General features: G+C 35.0%; 1 protein-coding gene across 5 annotated transcripts in view; it reads right to left on the reverse strand.

Moving 5' to 3' along the window:
* DNAH5 (dynein axonemal heavy chain 5) overlaps positions 1 to 15,304 on the reverse strand; it is a 147,017-nt gene that overhangs the window by 76,202 nt on the left and 55,511 nt on the right. For all 5 annotated transcript variants that reach the window (XM_071804482.1, XM_071804481.1, XM_071804480.1 and 2 more), the window contains 12 exons: positions 12,736 to 12,889; positions 11,993 to 12,235; positions 10,974 to 11,164; positions 10,792 to 10,891; positions 9,292 to 9,428; positions 8,041 to 8,242; positions 6,261 to 6,496; positions 3,894 to 4,112; positions 3,334 to 3,396; positions 2,132 to 2,370; positions 1,069 to 1,309; positions 401 to 600 (listed from right to left, as the gene is read on the reverse strand). In XM_071804482.1, coding sequence (XP_071660583.1) covers positions 401 to 600; positions 1,069 to 1,309; positions 2,132 to 2,370; positions 3,334 to 3,396; positions 3,894 to 4,112; positions 6,261 to 6,496; positions 8,041 to 8,242; positions 9,292 to 9,428; positions 10,792 to 10,891; positions 10,974 to 11,164; positions 11,993 to 12,235; positions 12,736 to 12,889 — 2,225 coding nt within the window. The remainder of the gene's footprint in view (positions 1 to 400; positions 601 to 1,068; positions 1,310 to 2,131; positions 2,371 to 3,333; positions 3,397 to 3,893; positions 4,113 to 6,260; positions 6,497 to 8,040; positions 8,243 to 9,291; positions 9,429 to 10,791; positions 10,892 to 10,973; positions 11,165 to 11,992; positions 12,236 to 12,735; positions 12,890 to 15,304) is intronic.

The raw sequence follows: 15,304 nt of genomic DNA on the forward strand, positions 1-15,304 counted from the left end.
CTGAACCTCATTTTAACTGGGATTTTCCACACCTTTGGCATGAAGCAGTGACCTGTCACAGGGGGCAGAGTAGCAGTGCCTGTAGCAGCCACAATATGCCTGCTACAACCAGGCAGTGTTCCCCTTTGTGCTCATCACTACTTTCTTCCATCAATAAAAACTGGCCAGCTGATTATTCAGGAAGTCTGAGCTGCATCCACATGCTTTCAAAAGAACTCATTGGAGGGATACAGACAATAAGAACTATCCCATGAACAGTTCAAGGACAGGCAAGCTCTTCGTTTTTATCTAGTTGTTTATTTTCCTTCAGCTCTGTGTAAGATAGATTTGTTCAATGAAACAAAGCCTCTTGCTGATATTTTAATCTCCCCCTTCACTCCTCCCACCCTTTTCCTGTTACCTGTTACTCATAAGAGAGCCAAGAATCATCAAGCTGTCCTCCATGGTAGAAATTGTTTCTGATATGCTGTCACCTCTTAAAAGAAGTTCCCCACGGGTTTTAAAGTTTGCAAAGACAAATGTTTTGTTGTCCCATTCAGCTACCACTTGTTTTAACTTCTGCTCAATGTCTCTCTCCTTCACAGCACTTATGCAGATATCCTTTTAAATAAATAGGATGTCAGAACAAGCTATGAATGGTTCAAGTCACTGGTATACAAGTTTAACACATACTGCTTTTAACCCTAGTAAAGCTGATGAGCATCTATTTATCAAGTGGAAAAATCTACAGACATACAAATACCATAGCTAATAAGCTGTACACCACATCGTGATACAGCCAGCTTTGGAGGGAATAAAAGAATAAAACAGTGATTACTTTTCATATCTTTAATGTTGCAAAGCAAGGCACCCTCACAGACTAGCTCCAGGGCCAAGCAGCATGATTTAAAAAGAGGAGTGGACACCACAAAGTATTTGTGTCACTATTTGATTATATAACTGAAGCAACAGTCCATTTCCCTATTCTTTCTTTAGAAATATTCTGCTTTCTTTCTTACTACTATTACTCCTATGCTATTCAAGCAGATTATTTTGTTTTGTGCATCCATTTCTCTTCCTACACAATACCTCTATTTCCTCTTTGTATCTTAATAGTGGAGCTTCCATTATATTCCTCAGTTTGAATGTTTCACTTTCCACATCAAAGTTGTGTTCAGTGAGATCAGTAATCTGCTTCCAGTGTCGAGGCATCATTGCTTTACTTGACATACGCTCAAGCAATGGGCAACATTCACTGAAGTCATCAATGGTCTTCTTGAGGTCAAAAAAGGCCTGCCATTGCTTTACACCACGAGGAAGCTTATGGCATCTATGTAGAAATAATTGAAGTTTTTTCAAACAGTTTCAAATATTTTTTCTGTTACCCATTTAACCACAGCATATGGTTTTAACAGCAGACCATATACATTCCAAATTCAGGTTACCTGTATTTTGAAGATTCTGTATGTGATTCTGCATATGAGAAAATCTGTTAGTAGTCTGTTTCATTGACTGATAGCTGGGCAGGCACCTACAGGCTCCCCTTGAGGAGTGTGGTTGCCTAATTGTCCAAGTGATTTTAAAAACAATCGAACCACTTTACATCTTGATTTCATCTTTTGGTGAGGCTCATAATACACACTATTTTGTGCTCTAGGAAAAAAACCCTGTTTCTCAAAACATGCAGCTTTTATTCTTTAAATAATCTGATTCCTGGTTTGATGACAAGTTCAACTTCTATGACTGCAATATATCCCATTTTGTTGGAAATCTATTCATCAATTCACTAATTTGCCTTAGATATCTAGGGTAAATCTAACTCTCATGAATAATAATATTACAATAAACAAGTGACATTTCCCTTCACGAACAAAATAAATAGCAATTTTAACATATATTCCAATATCATTTAAAAAGAAGTTTACCAAGAAGCTCTCTAAGGAACAATAATCCTAAACACTTAGAGTTCAAATTGGCTCCTTTATTTTAAGAAGTTGGTAATGGATATATTTTTCAACTAAAATTCACATTTTTCATGTTTCAATGAACACATACATGCTCAGATATGATTATTGGTGCTAACCAATGACAATCATATTTAAGAAGTAACAAAATTAATTTAGGCATCTTTACCACAGCAGCAGTTTCTCACCTGTTCTGAAACTCCAGAAGTTCAGTGTTAATTTTTCCAGTGTCTAATTCTGACCAAAGAATATCATAGTAGCCACTGACGGTGTCAATGACATTGTTATACAGATTATAGAGTTTCTGTAACAGATTCAGTTGCTTCTTTATTTCAAGTAGCTGAGGATATCGAGTAACAGGTAAACCAAAAAGATGTTCCCCATCAGTATAAGTAACATATTTCCGAAAAAGATTATCAAATCGATTCTAAGAAAGAAAGGAAAAAATATAAATTTAAATAAAATTAAATACTCAATATTTGAGACCTGGCATTATGTTTAGAGCTGAATTAGTGATTAAAATCTAATAAACACTAGAAAGATATACAGGACATACTAACAACTTGCACTTTCAACAGTTTTGTCAATAATTTTCGTGAGAAAAGTAACTTTTAGTTAGCTTGGATGCACATATTTAGAAGTTGACAGGGAGGTCATTTACTGTATGTCGCACAGCGATAGAACAATAAATGCTAAGCTTTCACTTGAAAAAGATGGAAAGATGCAAAGAAAAGTGGATGTAGCAAAGTCTACCTTTCCAAGTATGCTGTGCGATTCTTCCACTGAAAGGGTGAAGTTAGAATTACTATTGTTTAAGCATCGAAGAAAAAATTTAATTGTCAATTGCAATATAACTGGAGAAACATAGGAAACCAAAAGAGTAGCACTATGTAAAATGGAAAAACATTAAAGGCAGCATCACCAGAAGAGAAATTAATCATGGCACAAAGAAACATTTCAACAAGACAAAATGGGAACCTTTAATACTATTCAAAAAAAAAAAAAAAAAAAAAAAAGAGACTGAAAGAAGATTGGGCAGAGTTGTATTCTTGAGAAAAAGACACAATAACAAATATAAGAACAGCCTATAGCCAAATAAACCATACTTGAGAGTAGGGTCTCATCAGGATACTTGAATCTAGTAATTATTATTCATTATCTATGCAGTCTTTCTCTTAGGTCCTAAAAAAAATATATTTTAAACAGCATTCCTTGCAAAGGCATAAAAAAAATGCCAACTTAGCCTTCATTAAGTTAAAACAGACTTTGCCAAATCAGTAATCTTAGGTATCAATGACAATTACTTCAACTACTCAAATTCGTTCTCAGAGCTTTCAGGTGTTAGTTTACTTGCAATAAATATTAAGCAATGTCTTAGAATTAACAGTACCTGAAACATAGTAAGCCTGTCACTGGCTTCCTGAGGCTCTAAACCAACCACCATTGGCCCATGCTAAAAAAAAAAAAAATATATATATATATATATAAGTGTAAAAGCTAGGCAAAGGTAGCTCCTTTTTCGAGTAAAAATCACAATTACTTAGAAGATGATACAAAACTGGTTCAGCTTGACTCATATTTGACATGAGAAAGAATATACGCTTCAGTCATTTGTACTCATAACATCAGAAAAAGTTTCTTTCATTCTAACATAATTTCTCATGAATCTAAATCTTCACATTTACTCATGCTAACTAGATGTTTATCATAAACCCTAAATGTCTCAAGTTTTAATCTTTAAGAGTTAGTTACAAGCATTATATATTTTAGCACCATACAAAAAATAACCAAACCCTGCCCTGCACTGAAACTCAAATACCACATCAACAAGAATAAATATCTTCTTCAGACAGTAGAAGCACATCCCATTAATTAGTCAATTCCACAATCTTTTCATGCTCCAACTCCTCCTCAAAAACTCCTCTTATAAAATACAACACTAAAACTTGCCTGATCATAGTCTGAATAGAACTGTGAACAGTCTTCGGTAAAAGTCTTGACAGTACTAATAAGCTCCCCTCTGAAGTTTGGCTGCAAAGCAATGAGGTCATTCTGCACTTCATTTGCACGGATTAGCAGTTTTTCCCAAGTGTAGTGCAGAGTGTCCACTTTCTCTGTCTCTTCTTTGGCCACAAGTAGATCATATTTGTTTAACATAGCATAGGATTCCTGTCAGAATGTTGGATCAAGATACACAAAATGATAACTGAAGTTAATTTTACACATATGTGTATGCTAACATTTCAGATTTTTAAGAACACAGAATGATTTCTTAGAAAAAGAAAGCCTCTTCTGTTTGCATAGTAATAATCACAATCTGGCAAACCAATATAAAACTGGAAGAAATATTAAAATGAAAACTAGCTAGTTCTCCTTAACTCCTTGCCCTTCACATAACATTCTGCTTTTGGATAGATTACTTGCCCTAGTGCTCTCTCTAAAAAGCTATTTCCAGCTAAAGTACTCCTTAAGTCTGCAGGTTTTAGTTTCGTTTTAATAAGAATATTTTTCTGATCCTTGCCTTCAGTTATTTGCTGTGACCCAAGCTGAATATTATAGGAGGTGGGCCATGAGAAAGCATCCAAGCAGAGGCCCTCAAGTAAGTGAAGCAAACAAACATCTCCATAAAGACTTCTAAGCCCTACTTCTTGTTTTCAACAAAATGAATTAGGAAATCACATCAAAAGTTATTAAAACTAGCATGTTGCAACTATTTCAAATGTTATAACTGGTCACAGGGGACATCATTCAGAATGAGCAGTATACTCAAAGAACTACTTAATGGTCCTTTTTTTCTCAGAATATCAATCTCCACTTGTACCACCAACGTATAAATGTTCCACATATTGAAATCCTTAGTTAAGTTTCATAAAAACAGAACTGAAATTTGCTTACTGTAAATTATTATAAGGTAGGGTAGAAATGAATCTTGTAGCATAATGTTTTCACCTGAAAATTTTTGTATAAAATGGAATTACTTCAATTTATGTTTTCCAGTTTCATCAAATTGCAGAAAAATTGCAAAAATGGAAATATAACTGTCTGTCACCCCACTATTTGGAAAATACATCAACCTCAGTTTCAAAAACCTGAAGGATAACTCCTTATGCCTAGGGACTCAGAGCTTCTCCTTGCAGAACTGGAGCACTAGGAATCCTGGGCTACTATGGCTTTTGCCTAGGCTCCACATCGCATGGCAAACCAGGACAGGTCTTAGCAGAAACTTCCAAAATGTCATCTCCTAAGAGATTCCATTACCTATGACAGTTTCACAGAAGGCTCCAGCTGCAGATATGCTTTGCTTCTCACCATGCTTCTCCTATTCTTGCTTCTCCAAACAACTAGTGAGATCCTCACAGCTTCTAAGACTGAGAGATACATTCCTTCTAAGCTGTATTCTGTGAAATATGGAAGGGCTTCACACTCGTTTCCATTACTTGTCCCTATGAATACATACTGCATTCCATAATTTTACTCATCTTAGAGAAAACAGGTGCAAGACATTTGACTGACTGTAAACACAGTTTTTGCATCTCCAAAATGAAATAATAGAATCATCAGTATTTGGTAGATAAAAATCCTGTGTTAAGTTACCTTTATTTAAAACAATAAAGACACAACCCTGACAATAAAATTATGGGCAGTCAGGACTTATGAACATGTCTTAGGAAAAAAAATATTTGACTGAACATCTAGCCAATGGTGAATTTTGCAAAACTACAGTATTCTGAAACCCAGACTCTGATCAGGAATGCAGAGAAACAGTTACTTATCTGTTTTTAACCCTGCCATTTGACCAGAAGCCCCTACATTGTCAGATGTTTAAGTAATGTATTCTAGTAAGTGAACTTCTTTAAGGAAGTCAGTTGTTTATGTTTATTTTGACCCATGATATAGCTGATAAAGCAATCATTCTCACACATTCTCATATTATCTGCCTAACTTTAGCTTTGTCCTCTTCCAGAGGCCAAGCTAAAAAAATAAAGAAAGAAAAAAAAGGAAAATCAATGCTTTCCACACACATTCCACAAAGTACCAAAAGCTTTCTCGTATTAAATATCTGTATTCTCATCTTCCCTCTACCTATATCAGTCAATTTCTGCACTATTCACTAGACCACCTCTCACCTCAACAAGTTCACATTTATCCAAATCAGAATTTCATACAAAAAAATTTTACAGGAATACAACAGGTCCGCCACCCAACATCCGACATACATTAAATCATAGCTTTTCAAAGTTCACTGGTAAGCTTCAACCCAGAAAACAATTGCTCTGTTGAAACAGTATCCATGCATAAAAAATTCCTGTTAACTACCTCAATGGGCCGAATTTGAGAGTCGATGGAGATCTGTAGTTCTCTAATCTCTTTTAAAGCTGACATGGCTATTCTTATATCATCCAGATCCTGGATGGGACGATTTAGCTTCTTGCTAGTTTCCTCTACAAAAGTGAAAATTGCTTCCATCTCTGTTCGGTACTTCTTATTACAATGACACCCCAGTAAATTCATCCAGGCTTTGGTTTCTGCTCTCAGTGCCAGCTTCAGATCAGCTAAAAACATTGAACAATGAATAGACAGTTAGATATTGTAGATCTTTTTTTAAGATGTACTTTCAATCTTTTTTCTATATGTGTTCTCTTTGCTTCCAGTTCTGGTTTTTCAGCCTAACCATCCACGTACAGAAAAGATAAAATCACATTGACACCTCTGAGTGGTTTAGAGGATTGCTTGTGATTCACCATTGCTTTCCTCATAATCTTCTCAGAATACTTCATCTTTCCTACTAGAAAGATGAGGCTGGACTCCACACTTGTCATCTTGTTCATCATATATATCATTATACCTATTTCTGTCCTACACATCATTAACAAATTGGCCTAAGTTTAAAATCTTTTCAAAACTTAATGTTTAAAAAAAAATAATGTGGAGCTAAGAGTCTGATTAGGGAAACTGAAGATACAGAAAGGTTGATCTGATCTTTAATGAAACCAAATGAAACAAAATGGTCCATCAACCACTTAATTTTTAAGTTTCATCTGTAGCATCAGTGTAAACGAGTAATAAACATTTAGAGAGAAACCTGAAGTTTTCTTGAGTTGCTGCCCAATTTTGAAAAAATCCAGTCCATTTCTCTAAAACTTTGCCATTAAATTCAAATTTCCTCCTCCCAGTTCTCAACAAAACAGTCAAAAAACAATACCAAAATAAGCATTACATAAAATTTTAGCTGGATATAATTTTGACCCTGTTAATATTCATTCCTTGTGCAGATTTCATTTGTGTGTCTTCCTTTTGACAAAGCGCCTCTTCCCATGCTTAGCTCTCACACTTGATGGTCTTTTTGATTTATTGAATTTCAGAACTACCCCACCTCCACTGAGTTTCAACAGCTAGCTTGTTTCTCTAGTTCTTTGCCTTATGATATAATCAAAGACATTTGATTGACACTCTTTCCTAATGAAGAAAATATTCTGTTTCCTCAGTTTTGACATGCACTGCAAAATCACTTGCATGCATTTTTTACACTCCATCACAGTTCCCAACTGTTCTTTCTGATATACTGGTGTAAAATGCTTATAAAAATTTAGTAAAGTGTTGTGGAACCTGAGCTACAAAAAAAACAAATATATATATATATATGTACTATATATATATATGTTTTGGGCCTCGTTTTCATGGTAAAAAAGGAATCAGCAACAACATGCATGTTTCACTTAACTAGCTGTGTTAAATAGAAGGCTTTTCAGCTGTCTCATTATATGCAGCCAGGAAAGCAGAAAATCGACATAAACATCTTACTCTGATAAAATACGTAGCTATGGGGGTCAGTGACTGAAGGATAGACAAATATCTACCATCCACCCCATAAGTGAGCAGAAGTATCCAGGTGGGGGAAGAAACTCCAGCTGAGCCTCACAGATGTCCTTGCACTAGCATTTTGTTTGCATGCATTTACAGCCAAATCAGCAAACAGCCATTCTCTGACTCTCTATCTTTAACCCAGCTCACCCTTCCAAAAACAAGCAACATCTCTGCTTCCTACAGGAGTCAGAAAGTACATGTCTCAAGAGAGAAGTGGAAAGCTGAACTCTACCGGTGTACAGTGCGATAGCTCCCACGCAGATGTATTCAGGCTCAGAATTGATTTTCAGCTCCAAGTCTTGAAAATGCAAAATTTCAGATTCAAATTCAGAGAGTAATGGCTTTCCCATCATTAATTTGTTAATGTTTTCCTCCTTGTCCCTCTGCCATATATGGTGGTAACAACTTAAAGTGTCCAAAGCTGTAAGAACTTCCTGAAACAAATTAGTTCAAAGAGAGATTCTCAGCATTATATATATAAAATACATATAATTTCTTAGCATCTACTTGTTAGAATACATTAAGGACTCATAGTGGAGCAGGTTGTATCACCTCACTGAACAGAAGGCTGCTGGTAAATTTATGCTAAAGCTATCTCCATTAGCAATCACAAGTTTTGCCAAGAACTGTATGCTAATCACATTCAATTTGTCAAATCAGTTATAGTCTTTTCCAGTGAAGTGATTCTTCAGTCAATAAAATACTAGGAATCACTAGGAAGTAAAATGCTCCTTTAAGACTAGGATCCAGTACACTCATCCTTCCCTACCACTTATTGGACTGGCAACTGAAAACCAGTTGTGCAGTAGTACCACTGAAGTTATAAGGCTTTGTGTCAAAAATTTCCACCTGGCAAGGCTCTTTTGTAAGGTTGGAGGAACTTGATGCAGAATTCCCCAAAGAAATATCAGTTCAATACCTACAGTTTATTAGAGAGTGTATAGAATAAGAAAAGGGCAAATAAATGATCCATATCTCTTAAGATATCTCCTAATCTCCAGTAGCAAATCCTATGCAGTACTTTACAATTGCCAAGCTGACAGCCAATTTTCTTCCAAAAATCTTGATAAATACTTCATAATAGGCCAGAAGTCATGTTGGCTTCATTAGAATGTCTATGTGAATAAAACACACTTGTACAATTACTACCAATCCTGTGTTAAATACACACAACTCAACTATAGTTAGAATTTTTATAATGTTTTACCAATTGGAAGTATGTTTTTAATCAGACCCAAGTTTTACTCCATGTGATATTCAAAATCTCATAAATTTTTGAGCAGAGTACACTCAATCCATGTTATGCTTTCAAAGCATAGAAGCAAATTTACAGTCACATGTTTTCCATCCACCATGCTACATTTTTTCATTCATATGTTTAACCACTGCTTAAAATACCTGCTCATATTACCCAAGGACATTAAAAGCAATACATGACGATCCCTTGGATAGTGATAGTAAATTAACATCTTGATTGTCTTACCCTTTTTGTCGAATTAATAGCAGTGCTGAGTAAAGATACTAATTTAATAATTTCTTTGTTCTCTGAAACACTCTTGAAGAAGTCCTGGCTTTGCACTGGATCAGACAAACTGAGTGATGCTGCATCTGACACACTATCTATAAAAGCAGATTCGAACACAAAAGCAGTTTTAAGACAGACATATTGCTTAGGTCAGGCAAATTCCTATAGACAAAAAACTAATGACCTATTTTTCAATAAGCATGCATTTTAAAGTGATGTGGTCTTATTAATCCAGAAGGCAACTAGAAGTCTAGGTAGACAATATAATTAGAAACTTGCTTCATCTAGGTGTTCTCTCAAATTCAGAACAAGTTCCACTCCAGTCTTCCAAATATAGTATTTCCTTTTCTCTCACTCCTCCTCAAGTTTCATTCTGTACACTACACCTGATTTACTGATATTGTCAGTACTGAGCAAATCCATAAATATTTTTATTTTTCTGAAATAATGTGGGGTAGACCACAACTAACAATCTGAAATAAAAATTAACATTAAATCTCAGAATATGATCATAGCCAGTCCTCAAAAGGAAAAAAAAAAAAAAGAAAAGACAAAAGGAAGGTTCCTCAGTTAGTAAAAACCCACAAGACAGAACTTACCATCATTTCTCATTTAAACTTGGATAAGAGAAAGAACAATTTCACCTCTTAACCAGTTCAAGTATTACTTTCCTACACTTTAGGTATTTAAGAGGGAGCTAACCTTAAAAAACTCAATATATTTTTGAAGTACCTGAAGCACAAAGTAGAACAATTAATTAGACTTGATTCTAAACCATTTCAGACAAGTAAAACCCAGCAATCAAAGATACCATCATAAAATTTGCTTGAATTAATACCTCAAATAACTTAATTCCATGTCTGATCACAAAACAGATTAAGTAAAAATCCTTTTTGAAATTCAATCTATTCAATCCTTTACAGAACCCTCTCTCCACCAATACTGCAATTTATATAGAAATTTCTATTCAACACCAGGTTTTGTTTAAGTTCAACTTTTCCTGCTTAAAGGAGTTTCAGTACAAGATGCCATTTGAACATGCCAAGTTACAAACCACACTGGCAAATCACAAAATATCTTTTGCATAGCAATGGTGACTATAATTGTTTTCCAGACTCATTCACAATTTCTACTATGCTGCCCAAGCTGGCACCGTATCAGCCTTTTACATGCTGCAGATAGAACCCAAAGCAGTACAATACTCTGAGACGCACAAAAAAATCACCTTACTCAAATCCACACAAAGATAAGTATCTTTGCACAAGACTGGTTTCTAATCACAAAGAGATGCTCCGGCATTTTTATTGTATCATATTTCTCCTCCAAGGTAGTTTAAAATCTATGAAGTCTTCGTTTTACCACTTTTGATGCATTTTGTATTTCATATCCTGTAATACATTCCATATAAATCACATTTACCTAACATTCAAAGTGAACGATATCGAAGTTTATCATTACCATGAATGTTTTTCTTTCCAGTCTCTTTCATTCCATCATCAGAATCGCTGTCTCTGCTCTCACACTGTGACACAGCCACTTGTCTCTCTAACATTTTCTTCTGAGGAAGACATAAAATTTCATTTTCTGGTTTTAGTAGTTTTGAAACATTAGCTTTAAGTAAGGTTGTTAAAGACACAAACCTTGGATATTCTCTCTTTACTCCATTGTCCAACTCCTTTTGTTACTTTCACAATACTATCTACAGCTTTATTAAGTGTCTGCTGTACCTCATCCAAAGAAGGTGTTATGATGATATTAGGGATAGATAGGTTGATACTAGTCCTAATTATAGGATAAGCATTTTTTTTCTGCTTAGAAGCATTGTGGTTTTCTAAATGAAAAACAAAACAACAACAACAACAAAGGTTATTCACTTTTTTTCAAGATATCAAACTAGGCACTGTAATGATATAAACCTATACATCTACCCTAGTGTTGAGTATTGAGTGTAATTTCTTAAGTAAAAAAAAATACTCCTGAGTAATTCACATGATGTAAAGTTTATAGCAGCACAGGTAGAAACTAAGTGCCAAGCTATTTCTCTCCCTGACGTTCCTCTTCAACTCGTTCTGTGCAGCTAAACTCTGTTTAGCAGAAAATTTTATCATCTGGATTGTAGGCCCAGTCAGCATACTTAACTGGGCATAAAAACTCCTTAGAATCTCATAATATTGTATGCCTTATATGCTATAGAGACCAAATATAATACAAATGCCTTTATTTTTGTTTCTTAAAAGTTTATAACAAGAGCACGCTTCAAAAGAGCGTTCCATCATAATGGATAAACAGATCTAAAGGCAATTAATAAGAGAAAGAGAACACACTTCTTTCTCTATTGTTTTTTCATACAGTTTCACGTAAAAGCTGATGTTAAACTGGTAATCATTTATCAAGTCCAGCTCTAAACATAAAATCCAGTTTCAGAACAGTATAGTCAGTCCTGAGACAGCATTGCAATGACACATTCTTACTGTTACAGGGAAAAAAATCCTTTGCAAATATACTGTTATCAACTGTGATTTAACAAGACAGCTTATTCAAATTCCCTTTGTTCTCCCCTCTTTTACATATGTGACTCTTTTTTTATATAGTTCTGGGATATTACATTTATATATTTCTTTTTATAGGCTAAGAAAGCAAAGTACTGCAATATGGCCACCTAAGAAGCTGATCATGGAAGATGCATGGATGCGTTTGTGTATGGTCTCCAGAGTGTTTCGAGTGACTTTCAGGAGGGCATCAGCATTACAATGATTGAAGTAGGAAAGCAGCTCATTGGCTTCTTCCTCCAATGTTTCTAAATCCATTCTCTTCCTCTTTGCTGGAAAAGACAGTCCAGCCCATATCTCACTGGAATTGTGGGAGGAAGTCAAAGTTTTTGATCTTCTTTCTTCTTCTGTTGCTAAAATACCATGAATCTAGTTAGTTAAATTGACTTAAGGGATTTGAAAACACAATAAAGCAACACTTCCACAGGTGTCTGAAATACAGATATATTTTACAGAAGTGCAGATTTTACTCATTTGTAGTTTGTACCTCAATCTAAAAGTCATTTTACTCCCATCCACCTTCTCTCCTCAGTACAAACTGGCATGATTATCACAAAAGTTCAGACATTATTTTTTATATTCTTTAGGAAGTGCAGCAATTAACCAAGGCCTATAAGCAGCTGCTTCTATGACATTAACATTTCAACATGCAAGTTAGACTGATAACATTGACCTATTTTGCAGATGACAGATGATTGTTAGATGATCCGTTACCTAGGCAAGTTCAAGCAGAAGTCTTTAAACATTAGATACTGATTAATACTTCAGTCAGCTAATCTACAATATTGCCCCAACACATACTATCATCATGCAAAAAAAACTTAAGCACAGAGCTACAGTACAATTTTCTTACCTGCAATTTTTTCCCTAGTGGTCACAACTGACTTCTCATTTTCTTTTCTGAGATGGACCTCAATGTCAAGTAACATGTTAATCAGCTCTTTAACAGCATCTTCCACCAGTGAGCTTTTTAAACATAAAGTCCGAGAAGCTTTTATACAGAGCTCCTGTTATCAAACCAAAACAAACATATATTCTTATCTTCCCGGCTCTCATGTCTATTTCACGGTCATAGCAGCCTTTATTAACACAAATGTCAAGGCCTCAGATTTGTGGAAAAACAAGATCAACACACAAAGTTATCTTCAAATTGGTTTGTTCCAAACTGTTTAGTGCTGTACTCTTTGTTGTGACAAACAAGACATCATAAATGTCTTTCAAAATTGCTGTGTCTTGTTTCATAAATCAAGACTCATCCATAGTTAGTCTCATGAATCAATGTTTATAAGGTCAAGTTCCATTAAAGGGCTCCCAAAAGCAAGTACTTCTTTATGTTCTTAACTTTCCAATTTAGATGTGGAAGATTCAACTTTTCTTTCCATCATTGTCATTTTACATTTCTTGGTTGTTCCATAAAACGGATCAGCCAATCATATTTCCTGTTTATAGCTAGACAGGAGATAAATTCTATCAAAAGCTATATTTATGATTAGAATAAGCAAGAAAATTATTAACTGGGGGTAGAAGAAATCAAAGAATGAGATATAATAACATTCAGAAATGTATTAAAGTATTGTGCAGTTTTTTCTTAAATATTTATCATAAAATTGATCACGTATGCTTTAGCCAATTATAATTTTTAACTATTACTGCCTCTTCATTTTTTCTGCTTTTTTTATCCCCTTTTTCTTTAAGCTTAATCAAACCTGGCTACTTCCATTTACTTAAAACTCAATAATCAGAAAAATTCAGCCATTAGCAAGATTCAGTCATTTCCAAATTTGATTCAGTCTAATTGAGAGAGAAAGCAGATCTGATTTGCATTATCACAGCAACTACTATACTAAACAAAGTATTCTGTATTGTTTTCCCCACTGTATAACTATTTTTTTTGCAGCAACTTCTTTAGAAAATCAAACACAACTGTTAGGCAACAGAACTTATTTCTAGTCCCTTCTAATTAAAAACTACAGTTAGATTACAAACACTGTTACTGTTTTCATTATACCTGTAACCAGGGTTAGTATACCACTTACTCTGCTAACTCAAATTGATTGGCTGTTGTGGTGTTGTAATTGCTATGTAGCAGTTCAAGTTTTCTTGCAGAAGATCAACATTAAGCAGTATCAATTATCACACAGTACTGAGAAGTTTTTTGTGTCCACTCTTACATATTTTTACTTCAGTGAATATACATTTTACTATCAGCCCTACCAGGAAAGTAGCAGCAGGATAAACCCAGGGAAAAAAAAAAAAGAAAGAACACCACACACACCTATGGACTGTGTAGTTTACAAATAAACACTCCTTCCATAAAATATTATTTTAAGTTTTACTATGTATTTAACAACAAGATGAGCTATTACAAGAGACAAAAGAGGAAAGGCCAAAAAGCTAAGTACACTAAGAGAAACAAAACTTTGATTCATAGCATTTATTGCTACAAGAGGTCAGGGATAAAGATTACCTACATGATCTTGCACAATCTTTTCCAAAACAAAGTTTATTCCGGTAGAAAATACAAGGTAGACATAATATCCTAAAATGGCAGAATATCTCATTATGGCCTCATAAAAATCATTCTGCCATTCAATTTTATTACTAGCTCAATCAGCTTTCTAACTGGCTAACAACTGACATGCTTACAGTTAATTCTCCTCAACATAAAAAGTATTTTGATGGTGTGAAGGAAAGGGATCTTCCCAGAACACTTTCATCCAGCTACTTGTGAGTATGTTTTGGATAGCCCATTACCAACTCAGGAGAGCTTGAGATTAACAGAGGTATTCAGTACACAATCATTTCTGTAGTATTTACTCTCCCAGGCAACAAAGTGCACTTGTTATGCAGTACACAGGCATCAGATGGGCAATTCCCTTATTCAAACGCACTAATAAGCAACAACGACAGAAAAAGGCACTGTCACGGAGGAAAAACATCTGAGTGTGTCCTGGTTTTCTTAAAAAAAAGAGACCAGTTCTCTTTTAGTGAATTTTTCTTTCAGCTAAGTTCTTCTAAGTGCCTTCTAAGTAACTGCAGTTTTCTGAATTTTTGCCTGCGTGTTTTTTCGGACACAGAGCTCTGGACTGATAAGCACAACCAATGGAATGCAGAAGCAGCTCATGTTTAGATTTATTACTATAACAATCAGGAATTCTGATAAGATTTCACATGCTCTGTCATGATACGGGCGTATTTGCAAGGAGGGGTGAACAGAACAGGTGACTAAAACTGATTAACTGAGTATTCCATCCCATACATGTCATACACCCCATATCAGAGGGAGATCACGAGTGTCTCTCTCTCTCTCTTCAGCCATGCCCAGCATCTGAAAAGGACCCTGCCTGTTGTCCCTGCAATCCAAGGCCTGAGACACTGCATTCCTGAATCCAGTTTTGTTTTGCTGTAAAGTCCCACCGAGG

The sequence above is a fragment of the Patagioenas fasciata genome, chromosome 2 (genome assembly GCF_037038585.1).
Source record: "Patagioenas fasciata isolate bPatFas1 chromosome 2, bPatFas1.hap1, whole genome shotgun sequence".
Classification (NCBI taxonomy): domain Eukaryota; kingdom Metazoa; phylum Chordata; class Aves; order Columbiformes; family Columbidae; genus Patagioenas; species Patagioenas fasciata.